The sequence below is a fragment of the Tachysurus fulvidraco genome, chromosome 23 (assembly GCF_022655615.1).
Source record: "Tachysurus fulvidraco isolate hzauxx_2018 chromosome 23, HZAU_PFXX_2.0, whole genome shotgun sequence".
NCBI classification, from domain to species: Eukaryota; Metazoa; Chordata; class Actinopteri; order Siluriformes; family Bagridae; genus Tachysurus; species Tachysurus fulvidraco.
The window spans coordinates 14,107,570-14,121,244 of NC_062540.1; the positions used below are offsets into that span (position 1 = coordinate 14,107,570).

The window sequence follows — 13,675 nt, forward strand, 5'->3', positions numbered from 1 at the left end:
TTGACCAATCAGAATTGCAAATTAACCAGCGGTGTGGTTTAAATAAACGACAAAATCACATCACCTCCAAACGTCAGAATTGATTTTGTGTCGAGGATTCAAGGCAACCTTCTTTTCACACACACACACACACACACACACACACACACACACACACACACACACATACACCGATCACTTTACTGCATTATTTATCTTGACAGTGTAAGTGTAGCTTTTTCTGACACACACACACACACACACACACACACACACACACACACACACACACACACACACACACACACACACATTGGCCCGGGCACAGTTAACCAAAATGCCAAAGCAACACATTTGTGCCTACAAGATGAGCTCAACGGAGTGTGAGAGTGTGCCAGCGCTGGTCCCACACATGGGCACTTTTGTGGACTGGAGCTCAGAGAGAGTGCAGCTGGTAATGTGAAACTAATTATACAGTATGAAGCCCAGGCACTCGCTATCTCTGTGTACAGATAGTGTGCAGACTGCTGACCCAAATACACACAACACGATAGCAGGATGCATGTCTCAGGCCCGGTGACAGTAACAACCCTGTATTCCTGCTATCTCTCTCTCTCTCTTTCTCTCTCTCTCTCTCTCTCGTTCTCTTGCACCAACCAGAGAAGTGGCTTATAAAGACAAGATCTCCGGCACCGAGACGTCCAACTGGATGAATAGCTAGCCGTAGGTGACAAGACACTCTGATTAATGATGAAAATTTGCATGTTTATTACACAGCATCTACCAACTAAAAATAACTCGGCTTTGTATGAATCGCTTTATATATGTGTGAAGGAGATGAATCAATAATCACCAAGATAAAAAGTTAAGCGATCATTGAGCGGCGGAGGATTTGGTGAGCTGTGGGTAATGAATCCAATTAGAGGTGCAGATCGGAGCGTAGGGGTAGTCTGATTATATATATAGCCTCGACCTTCAGTGTGTGTGTGTGAGAGAGAGAGAGAGAGAGAGAGAGAGAGAGAGAGAGAGAGAGAGAGAGAGAGAGAGAGAGAGATGTGAATCTGGGTCACCGTGGTAACTGTGGAAGCCTTCATTATTGTGTGTGTTATGTAAGTAAGTAATAAAACATGACCATAGGAAAGGAATCAGCGACAGGGTGGTGGGATGTGGCCCTAGATGAAGTGCTGTTCCTGTTCCTACCCCTGATTGTTTTCCACTCACAGCCTGTCACAAAGTGTTTTATTCAACTTTAATCCATTTTTTTTATTTTTATTACTAAATGCTCTTATGAATTTAAAGCTAGGTTTACTGTTGCTTAAAGTTAGATTCTGTTATCAATTATGTTATAACGCTGTAAACAGATGTTAACTCACCAGCCTTGTTTTTTTTTCTCTTTAATTTCTCTTTTTTTTTTGTTATTACTGTTAATAAGAAAAGAAAATGCAGCTCATTACTAAATAATCCCAACGCCCTCCCTGTTGCATGTTAAGAAACATAAAGCGACACTGGAGACTCCTTCCAAAATAAGCCTAAAAGTTTCAAGCGTCCTCACATTGAATCTGTTTACGTGACGCGGCAGCAATACAAGTCCCTTTGTGAATCATTACTACAGAAATATTACAACACGTGGGTTAATATAGACGCGTAAGTAGTCTTTGCAGACAGATTTAGTGTCAGAGCTGAAACACCTCAGATATGAGAATCCAGCAGTAATAAAATGGTCTATAGAGTGCACACTTTTCTAATCTGACCTTTCCCTACTTTTTTCCGCTCGCTTACGTCTCCTTCTTCCTTTCTCCTTCACTACTTAACGTCAGTCTGGCTGAGGCTTGTCAGCTGGAGCCCGTCTTCTTTCTGTGCTTAGCTCTTAATGTATGTCCATCACAAGTTGTCACTATACCTCTTTTTTCCCCCTCCTCCTTCCTCTTTACTTTGTGATCGCTCACCCGATCACTCGTCAGTCACCTCAGTCTGCTTCCTCAGGCTTTCACCTCTCTCAGATGCCTCGCCTGTGGTTAGAGGATGGATCCTAAACGAGTTCTTTATTTAAATTCATGAAGCGTGGAGAGAAAAACTTTGTATGCCCTTGCAGCCATTTCTTGGTGATAAGTGCTTCGCCAAAAAGCAAACAGCGCCTCTGGGGGAAATTCTGCCTCTCTCGTGCTAATATTTCCCTCCCTCACTTCTCGATGTCTAGCCAACATGCTAATAAACATCTTACTCTGAGCAGGATGGAGAAAATATTCACGTGAGATACACTAGAGTACACTCTATCCTGCAAAGACACTGCCTCCCCCCCGTCATTCGGTGATGTGACCTAATGTGAAGCAGTGGCTCAAGAGATGTCTTTTCATGCATGGGAACATGCTACAATGTGTCCCTGCATGATGATGTGGCTGGCACTCCATGACAGGAGGCTTAGAGACTCCCTACTGTAACACACGCAATACTAAAACCTTTAAATAGCCTGGTGGAGAGAGATCGAGTCCTGAGAAGCCGCAATGGGGTTTGACAGTTCACAGGTCCTCCAGCTTGAGAGTGCTGGCGATGAGGAGCAGCCATAGGAGCTGTCAGCAGTGCTAATCTCTTCAAGCTTTGGCTCTGTGGTGAAAGCTGGGACTAATAAAGCGAATGACGTCAGACGAACAAATCTGACGCGATGTCAGGCCTATTAGTGCTGCGTTTTCGGTATATACGGGTTTATGTGTATAAAAAAACGGTCTATAGGGTGAATATGACACTTAATCATTTTGAAAAGAATCAAATTAGGGATGATGCTGATGTCACACATGATTCATTCTCCTCCTCCAGCATCGCAGGCTTGGGTTATGTGGTGATTAAATTAAATTACTTACTTACTTCCACTGAGAAAACGCAGAAATCTGGGACGAGATCACGGCAGCTCGCGTTGTCAGGTAATGATAAGACTCTGACAGGATGCAAATGCAGATGAAGCAGCTTTAATGAAGATAAGGCAAACAGATCAAAATGTCAGGCAATATCAAAGTAGAAAACAGGCACAGGTCAGGTGATTAGTTAACCGAATCAAGAGCGCTAGTCAAATCCCATAAATCAGGAAAACACTAGGCAACGTCACAATCAGGGCAGAGTGGAGCTGAGTGTAGGAGCAGTGGCAGCTCAGTGGTTAAGTAGCTCTAGATCAGGGGCGGCAATACCCGTGGCTCCCGAGTCTCATGCGGCTCTTTGCCCGGTTTCATGCGGCTCTTACGTTCATACCGAAGTTTGTATTTGTGTCTTTTTAATGTGCGTGTTCACTTCGCTTGAGATCAATACGGTTTTTCCGTCTAACGCGCAGGTGAGTTTGATGAAAATACCTGAAAGTTTCCCAGTAGGAACAAGATCGTTTGAGTAAACAATTTGTGTCAAGATCGCTCTCAAAATGGCAGGGGAAAAAGGTGATGATCGTGTGTGTCCATGTGTATGATGGGGCTCTTTGCGATAACACAGTAACAAATGTGGCTCTTGGTCTCTGATTGGTTGGCCAGCCCTGCTCTAGATAAATGGTATATAAACAGGCACCTTGCAGCTGGCACACTGTACAACAGAGCCACTTGAAGTGAAGTCTGGTGTGGCCACATTTACAGGCGGTGGTACATGTTGGGAGATCGAGGACGACCTGACAGTTGTTGTTTTTATCCTTTAGACACCATGCATGTATTTGCTAATTATCTCACGTTTTGGGTCTGTAATGATGTTTGGGACTAATTAAGCTTCCACTGAGAAAGAGAAAGTGGATGATGTTTTGAGGCATCAGAGCTATTCCAGTGGCATGAATGTTGTGTGTGTGTGTGTGTGTGTGTGTGTGTATGTGTGTGTTTGTGTGTGAACGCAGGAATGACAGAAGCTATACTTATGCTTTCTGAGCCACATCTCTCTAATACCCCCAGCCCACGACAGCTGATCATAGCAATTACCGGGTTCCCGAAGTCTCTGCTGCTCTCTCACACCTTCTCATTATCGGGTTGCTTCTATACTTGTGCACACGCGTTTGCACTCAAAACAAGTGTAGACTTCCTGTTTATGCACAGTTATTACTTTTCCCTTTGTTTTAAATCTTCCCTCCTGTTCGTGCACTCATTTTTACAGTGCCACTTTCCCATGAGCAAACCCCAAAAACTTTAGATGTAGCTATGCGTGTGTGTGTGTGTGTGTGTGTGTGTGTGTGTGTGTGTGTGTGTGTGTGTGTGTGTGTGTGTGTGTGTGCGCGCACGTTCCCAGCGGCTGTCCCACAGTAGCATATGGCTGTCAAACTGTTACAGCTGGAGTCCTTGAGCAGTAGCTCTGCGGCACAGGCCTCGGAGACGACGGCCCGATATTTCAAAGAGGCTTCTGTTGCTTCTGAAAAGGTCTCTTTTTTTTTTTTTACTGAGAGAATATGCAACCCATCTCAATTACCAAAGTCTGCTTCAACTACTGGAACTTTCTCCACTCTGTAATCGCAACTGTGTGTAAGATTATTTTCCATAGAAAGAATTTTTTCTTTTTCTTCTTTTTCCGCCCCGTTCACTTTCCCTTTTCTGTCCTCGGCTTAATAAATCGGAGAGAATGTCTCCACACCACAGGAGTGCAAAATAGAAAATAGGCAGGAAGGAAGAAAGAATGGGTTGTTTTCTTTTTCAAATATAACAAACAGACATGAGCCGCCGTTATGTTTTAGAATCCGTGCCTTGGGATAAAACATTATTTGAATGTTTCAGAAGGTCATGACTGTTTACTGATGTTGTGCTTGTCTTTAATGTCTGTAGATCAGGAACAGAAGTTTGCTTTGAAGCAGAAGCACCGTGACGTTAAGACTACTGCATTTTTATTTATTTATTCATTTTTAGTTTGAATTTTTGGGGCTCTCCATTTTCTAAAGTAATATTTTCAGGGGTTGGGGGTTCATCAGTAGTGTAGGAGAGGAGAAAATATATTAGTTATGTTTTTTTTTAAGAAAGATCCAAATATAAAGTGACATACGGCTAAGTACGGTGACCCATACTCAGAATTTGTTCTCTACATTTAACCCATCCAAAGTGCACACACACACACAGCAGTGAACACACACACAGTGCGTGAACACACACCCGGAGCAGTGGGCAGCCATTTATGCTGGCTGGTGTTTGTGTGTTGTCTAACTTGTACACAGTGTGCGATTGGGTTCAGATGGATCGATTGGCTGTGCATCATGTCTCAGTGTCCACCTACTTGTGCCTCGGGTCCTCTGGGACACTCCAAGCGCTGTAGAAAATGGACGGATTGATAATAATAAAGATGTTTTATCTTCTAAACGTGTTAAATAAGATTTTCAATGGTTCAGAGAGCAGCCCCTCTTTGTTGTTATGCCTACTTTGTTTTAATAAATATAATGTTTTTATTTAAGCGGCAGAATGGAATTTAGTTTCCTTTTAAATGAGCTTATTTCTGTGCTTCAAAGCTCAGGCACGTTGTCATTGTTCCAGTGCTGGTGCTTTGAAGTGCCAAAAAATTCGCCTCTGTTCTACTGTTTACATATTTTATGTGCCAGTTGAAAGAATTTCACGTTCTCTTCAAAGACTGGATTATGACTTGTGTTCTTGCAGCTTGGAACGTTGTCCTGAGTGTAAAGCGGAAGCAGTGGCTCAGGTTCTGAGCCAGCTTAGACACGTGATGGCAGCGTATTTGTAAGTCACCATCGTATAAATGCATCTGACTGATAGCTGAATGTGACTGTAATAAAGATCGCCACCTTTTTTCTGTGAGAGTGGCGTTTGCAGTTCTACACAGTAACGTAAGGGCCGGAAGCCTGAGCTGTTTTTAACGCAGCCACTAGCAGGTTGCTCTGATGCTGCTCAGAGTCTCGCAGTAAACAGGTTTATTCTAGGTGTTTTATTCCCAGGAGTAATAGACCCCTGAGTGAGACACATCACTGTGACGTCAGTCACGCATCCTGGTTGCACAAAACATAGCAGGAGACCATAATGATTTTTCAACACAAGCCAGAATTTGTTTTCTAAAATGTCATGTTGGGCTGTTGGGTGTCAGAATCAGAAAACGTGTGCAGAAACACAGAGGTACTGCTAATATGACTAACGCTAACAGGACACCTTTCGTAAGCCAAAAACACACAGCCATGGTGATGAGTAGTTGGTTTGTTGGAGGGATAAGATATCCAGTCCCCTTATACAGGACAAGCAGGAACTCATTTCCCCTTATCTTCTGAATTCAAGCAGGGGACACAGTGGCTTAGTGGTTAGCATGTTCGCCTCACACCTCCAGGGTCGGGGTTCGATTCCCGTCTCTGCCTTGTGTGTGCGCGCGCGGAGTTTGCATGTTCTCCCCGTGCCTCGGGGTTTCCTCCGGGTACTCTGGTTTCCTCCCCCGGTCCAAAGACATGCATGGTAGGTTGATTGGCATCTCTGTCCGTAGTGTGTGATTGCGTGAGTGAATGACAGGGTGTGTGTCCTGTGATGGGTTGGCACTCCGTCCAGGGTGTATCCTGCCTCGATGCCCGATGACGCCTGAGATAGGCACAGGCTCCCTGTGACCCGAGGTAGTTCGGATAAGATAAAATGAACGAACGAATGAATTCAAGGAGCTCCATATTAGCAGTGCCTGTTTAATCTAGCTATGAGTTCCACTTGTGAGCTAGCTACAATTTATATCTAACTTGCCTATATAGCTTATGTAAAATCTATAGTAGCTAATGGTACCTAAAACTAGGTAGCTAATGCTAGACAGCTAGCTCACATTCTTATCGTGGGGCTGTCTGTCATCGACACAACTGTTATCTTGAACATGCTTGCAAGCAACACACGTTTCTATGAGATCACTAAATAGTTCATATTTTGAATCACTTAGAGATCATTATTTAAAAAAAATCCTTATTTACGCTGGTAATAATTCTAATTAACTTACATACACATTAATTAACATTCTAGTTAACTTACACGGAGATTTGAATTCTTTACGTAAGCAGATTTTTAAAAATGTGTAACTGTTTATGTGATGGAGTTTTTGGAAAAGAGTCTCCGGAGTCGGGGTCATAAAACGTTTCAGGACATGCTGTTAGAGGGAAATAACAGCATGTCTCGTTGTGTTTTATTCCTCACACATCGAGCCCTTTCTCTGTGTGGTTTGGTATTAAAGAGTCTTTTGCAGCCTCGTGCACTTCTTTTCCCCTCAGCTCTAATCCGACTACAGCACTGTACTCGAGGCTTTAAAAGTGGTTAGCCCCATTTTGTGTGCTGCGCCTTTTTGAATCGTTTGAGACGCGGGGGTACGCAGGGGTCACAGACTGGTGGGAAAGCTCGCACGGACCTGACACGTTTGGAGAAGAGAATAATAAGCTGCTGTAGTCCATATACGAGACAAAGAATTGTAAAGATGGCATGAGAGCCAGGGCTCTTTAAACTGGCATCTTTATGGACTGTTTTGGCTTTTATTTTCTTGCGAAGACAGAAGGAGAGAAGGCTGCTTTGTGGCTGATTTATCTGGAAGGGCTTCTTGTATGTATAATATTGAACACGTTGATGCATCCGTAATGAATCGGGACTCTTGCAGGGAGCAGATAGGGAGACAGAATCTAATCCTGGAATAATTACAGTAATGTCAGCACTGCAGGCAGTCTGAGGGAAGGCACACACACACACACACACACACACACACACAAACAAACACACAGTGAATGTGGGACACAGCTTGCACACACATATAGGCCAATAAATGCACACACACGTCCTACAGGATGATGCAGCACAGGCAATTATGGAAACGCACCAAACGTGTACAAGCAGACAAGGCACCTACTTGAATGCAAACTGAACTATAAAGCATGAAACAAAGCCACAAACGCATTCACAAAATCCCATAACCTCCGTCAACGAGCATGGTTTTAACCCCGCATTAATGCGTTTCTTCTAGCCAGCTCTTTCATCATCCTGTGTAAGTATAGGAGCATTGTTTTTTGAGCTCTCACCCCTAACATACAAATGAGCCACTTTGTTGCTCTAATACGGTCTTGTCTCCCCTGGAGAACTTCACACATCCACATGGTCTGCTGTTCCTTTGCTTTTTCAATCCCACTAAAAAAAAAAAAAGAATTGATTGGGAAATAACGAGCAAGTGATGAAAGGGTTTTTCAGCTCCGCTCAGGAAGGCAGAGTGTCGTGCTGCTGGCTTATGGTTCAATTGTTCTCTCTCTCTCTCTCTCTCTCTCTCTCTCTCTCTCTCTCTCTCTCTCTCTCTCTCTCTCTCTCTCTCTCTCTTTCTCTCTCTGTCCTCCTCTCTCCCTTGTTCTCTGCTGGTAGGTCCATGTCCTGCTAACTGCAGCTCCTAATGAACTTACAGTGCTGCCGAACTACAAGCTCTGATGTTTTTATTTCATATCTGCCTCTGAATTATTAACTGAGCACTTCCTGTTCTGGGATGTTCTGGCTCGTTTACCCAGAGCTCCCTCCCTCTGTCCTGTTTTATTCCTCCATCACTGGAGAAGGCCTCCTGGCAGGGAGTTTTAGGGCTGTGTGTTTGTCCAAAGTAGTTGTGATGTTAAATTAGTAAATTATGTGAGTAATAGAAATAGAAATAGAAATTTAAAACACAGGAAGTGGCTTATTGCCTTGTGACCTCTTGCACTTTCATCCCCCTTCTTTCTTACTTTTCATTCGCCCGCATCCAACCACCTTGCCCTGCTTTTCTACACTCCACATGCTAACTCTTGTCTCTCTGCACCCAGATCTGAATGCACTGAGCCCATGTCTGAAGACGACGTGTGAGTTCGGGGGCTCGTGTGTGGTGAAGAACGGCGAGGCAGTGTGTGAGTGTTTGGATACTTGCCTCCAAGCCTCTGACCCTGTGTGTGGCAGTGATGGGCAAACCTACACCAGCCAGTGCCAGATGAATGCTATCAGTTGCACCCTGCAAAAACACATCCAGATAAAGCACAAGGGACCTTGTGGTGAGTCTGCACACACACACACACACACACACACACACACACACACACACACACACACACACACAAACTTACGCATGCTCAAACTAACACATTGGCCTCAATGGCCCTCTAACTATTCAGCACGTTTTCCAAATCTGCTATTTAGTGACATCATCAAGTGATCAAGGGCTTAAGGGGTTAAAAGTAAACACTTGGGACAATCCTAAAGATCTCTTGTAGTCATTTCTTCTAATGAACCCACGGTTCAGTTGGTTTCAAGCTCATTAATCACTCAAACAAGCTCAGAGCAGAAAAGAATGAGAATTAACTGGCCGTATTGTGATGAGCAGTTAAAAAAGATCCTGTTCAAATAAAGTTAATTTAAAGACAAATAAAGTTCTTAATCGTTGCACTAATCTCTATATTAAAGATCCCGCTCAGTAGTTTACGCTTATCAGCTCCGTATACATGTACAGGCTATGAAAGACTTTTTAATAACAAAAATAAATTTTAGGATTCTTCAGTTTCCATCATTGCTGTAAAGGAAAACAAAAACATCTCGTTCATGACTTGAATATTAACATTTTAATAATGTGTGAGTCGAAATGTTAGTCTATATTCATTTTGGTTAATACTGTTTCCTACATTACCCCCGCATTACCTAAGCAGAGCAATGCAGCAGCGGTTTAATGAGAGCACAGAGGGAGTATAGGGAAATGGAAATGGTGATGTGACATACAGCTAAGTATGGTGACCCATACTCAGAATTTGTTCTCTGCGTTCACACAGCAGTGAACACACACACACACACACCATGAACACACACCCGGAGCAGTGGGCAGCGGCGCCCGGAGAGAAGTTGGGGGGGCTCGGTGCCTTGCTCCAGGGCACCTCAGTCGTGGCCGGCCCGAGACTCAAACCCACAATCTTAGGGTTAGGAGCCAGACTCTGTAACCATTAGGCCACGATTTTCCCCGAGAGTATAGCGAGAGTGTATAGAGTACAGAGAGAGTGTATAGAGTACAGCGAGAGTGTATAGAGTACAGAGAGTGTATAGAGTACAGAGAGAGTGTATAGAGTACAGCGAGAGTGTATAGAGTACAGAGAGAGTGTATAGAGTACAGCGAGAGTGTATAGAGTACAGAGAGTGTATAGAGTACAGCGAGAGTGTATAGAGTACAGAGAGTGTATAGAGTACAGCGAGAGTGTATAGAGTACAGAGAGTGTATAGAGTACAGCGAGAGTGTATAGAGTACAGAGAGTGTATAGAGTACAGAGAGAGTGTATAGAGTACAGAGAGAGTGTATAGAGTACAGAGAGAGTGTATAGAGTACAGAGAGTGTATAGAGTACAGAGAGTGTATAGAGTACAGAGAGAGTGTATAGAGTACAGAGAGAGTGTATAGAGTACAGAGAGAGTATATAAAGTACAGAGAGAGTGTATAGAGTACAGAGAGAGTGTATAGAGTACAGAGGGAGTGTATAGAGTACAGAGGGAGTGTATAGAGTACAGAGAGAGTGTATAGAGTACAGCGAGAGTGTATAGAGTACAGAGAGTGTATAGAGTACAGAGAGAGTGTATAGAGTACAGCGAGAGTGTATAGAGTACAGAGAGAGTGTATAGAGTACAGAGAGAGTATATAAAGTACAGAGAGAGTGTATAGAGTACAGAGAGAGTGTATAGAGTACAGAGGGAGTGTATAGAGTACAGCGAGAGTGTATAGAGTACAGAGAGTGTATAGAGTACAGAGAGAGTGTATAGAGTACAGAGAGAGTGTATAGAGTACAGAGAGAGTGTATAGAGTACAGCGAGAGTGTATAGAGTACAGAGAGAGTGTATAGAGTACAGAGAGAGTGTATAGAGTACAGAGAGAGTGTATAGAGTACAGCGAGAGTGTATAGAGTACAGAGAGAGTATATAAAGTACAGAGAGAGTGTATAGAGTACAGAGAGAGTGTATAGAGTACAGAGGGAGTGTATAGAGTACAGAGGGAGTGTATAGACTACAGAAAGAGCACATAGAGAGTATATAGAGAGTAGAGAGAGACTACAGAAAGAGCACATAGAGAGTATATAGAGAGTAGAGAGAGCACATAGAGAGCATATAGAGAGTAGAGAGAGAGTAGAGAGAGCACATAGAGAGTAGAGAGAGACTACAGAAAGAGCACATAGAGAGTATATAAAGAGTAGAGAGAGAGTAGAGAGAGCACATAGAGAGTAGAGAGAGAGACTACAGAAAGAGCACATAGAGAGTATATAGAGAGTAGAGAGAGACTACAGAAAGAGCACATAGAGAGTAGAGAGAGACTACAGAAAGAGCACATAGAGAGCACATAGAGAGTAGAGAGAGACTACAGAAAGAGCACATAGAGAGCACATAGAGAGCACATAGAGAGTAGAGAGAGACTACAGAAAGAGCACATAGAGAGCACATAGAGAGTAGAGAGAGACTACAGAAAGAGCACATAGAGAGCACATAGAGAGTAGAGAGAGACTACAGAAAGAGCACATAGAGAGTAGAGAGAGACTACAGAAAGAGCACATAGAGAGCACATAGAGAGCACATAGAGAGTAGAGAGAGACTACAGAAAGAGCACATAGAGAGTAGAGAGAGACTACAGAAAGAGCACATAGAGAGTAGAGAGAGACTACAGAAAGAGCACATAGAGAGCACATAGAGAGCACATAGAGAGTAGAGAGAGACTACAGAAAGAGCACATAGAGAGCACATAGAGAGTAGAGAGAGACTACAGAAAGAGCACATAGAGAGTAGAGAGAGACTACAGAAAGAGCACATAGAGAGCACATAGAGAGCACATAGAGAGTAGAGAGAGACTACAGAAAGAGCACATAGAGAGTAGAGAGAGACTACAGAAAGAGCACATAGAGAGCACATAGAGAGTAGAGAGAGACTACAGAAAGAGCACATAGAGAGTAGAGAGAGACTACAGAAAGAGCACATAGAGAGCACATAGAGAGTAGAGAGAGACTACAGAAAGAGCACATAGAGAGCACATAGAGAGTAGAGAGAGACTACAGAAAGAGCACATAGAGAGTAGAGAGAGACTACAGAACGAGCACATAGAGAGCACATAGAGAGCACATAGAGAGTAGAGAGAGACTACAGAAAGAGCACATAGAGAGTAGAGAGAGACTACAGAAAGAGCACATAGAGAGTAGAGAGAGACTACAGAAAGAGCACATAGAGAGTAGAGAGAGACTACAGAAAGAGCACATAGAGAGTAGAGAGAGACTACAGAAAGAGCACATAGAGAGTAGAGAGAGACTACAGAAAGAGCACATAGAGAGTAGAGAGAGACTACAGAAAGAGCACATAGAGAGTAGAGAGAGACTACAGAAAGAGCACATAGAGAGCACATAGAGAGTAGAGAGAGACTACAGAAAGAGCACATAGAGAGAGACTACAGAAAGAGCACATAGAGAGTAGAGAGAGACTACAGAAAGAGCACATAGAGAGCACATAGAGAGTAGAGAGAGACTACAGAAAGAGCACATAGAGAGTAGAGAGAGACTACAGAAAGAGCACATAGAGAGCACATAGAGAGCACATAGAGAGTAGAGAGAGACTACAGAAAGAGCACATAGAGAGCACATAGAGAGTAGAGAGAGACTACAGAAAGAGCACATAGAGAGCACATAGAGAGTAGAGAGAGACTACAGAAAGAGCACATAGAGAGCATATAGAGAGTAGAGAGAGACTACAGAAAGAGCACATAGAGAGCACATAGAGAGTAGAGAGAGACTACAGAAAGAGCACATAGAGACTACAGAAGCAGCTTAAATAAAGCTAAAATGAAAGCAGGACACCTTGTAGTCTTGTGAACCAAGCATTATACCAACAAGGGCCACACGCGTGGCATTTGGGACAAGACCTTACACTCCAACTGCCAGGCCTGTTCCCCCTTTCAGTCTTTTCATGGCTACACAAGTAATCTGAGAGAGGACTATAATTTTTCTTACTTATGACCTTTATTGAAAAGATGCACTTAAGTGAAAATTATGAGGCAACATCCTTCCAAGCTATTGTTTGCATGAGTCATAGTTTTCTCTTCTTTGTAGCACAAAGCAGAATGGGCTGCACATCCTTTCACAGCGTTTGTTGTGCAAGTTCCTTTTGTGTAGAAGGCTTTTGTAAATCAGCAGCACATTTTTGAATGATAAACACAAGCCAGAGTGTGTGATCTCTTCTTTCCTGTCGTCTGTTTTAGGCCAGTAAGCCAGGCTGGGCATGTTAAACCTCAGAGTACGATCACTGCTCTTTTCATGACGTGTGTTTTCATTGCTTTTTTTAATGTGTGTGTGGGTGTGTGGGTGTGTGTGTGTGTGTGTGTGTGTGTGTGTGTGTGTGTGTGAGAGAGAGAGAGAGAGAGAGAGAGAGAGAGAGAGAGAGAGAGAGAGAATGTCAGTGAATGATGTTGTCACACAATGCGTATATTAATTTGCTCCTCTGGTAAATGGCATTTGTGTGTGCGTCTGTATCTGTGTGTGTGTGTGTGTGTATGTGTGTGTGTGTGTGTGTGTGTGTGCCTGGGGTCATTTGGCAGCAGTGGAGTTTATCTGAGTGTTTTCTACCTACAGGGCACTGCTGCTCTTTATCAGAGCGCCGCTCCACTGCTATACATTTGCCATCAGCACATAAATGACACACAGATCGAAAGATTTCTCTCCTTAGTGCCGAAGACAAGCTCAGCTTCAGGGCCCACAGTTTGGATTAACACACACAAATAGGTTTGGATGGGGATGCTGTGTTTGAAACAAAGAC

General features: G+C 43.4%; 1 protein-coding gene across 9 annotated transcripts in view; it reads left to right on the forward strand.

Annotated features, from left to right (window-relative positions):
* agrn (agrin) overlaps positions 1 to 13,675 on the forward strand; it is a 225,661-nt gene that overhangs the window by 146,061 nt on the left and 65,925 nt on the right. For all 9 annotated transcript variants that reach the window (XM_047806904.1, XM_047806911.1, XM_047806908.1 and 6 more), the window contains one exon: positions 8,693 to 8,914. In XM_047806904.1, coding sequence (XP_047662860.1) covers positions 8,693 to 8,914 — 222 coding nt within the window. The remainder of the gene's footprint in view (positions 1 to 8,692; positions 8,915 to 13,675) is intronic.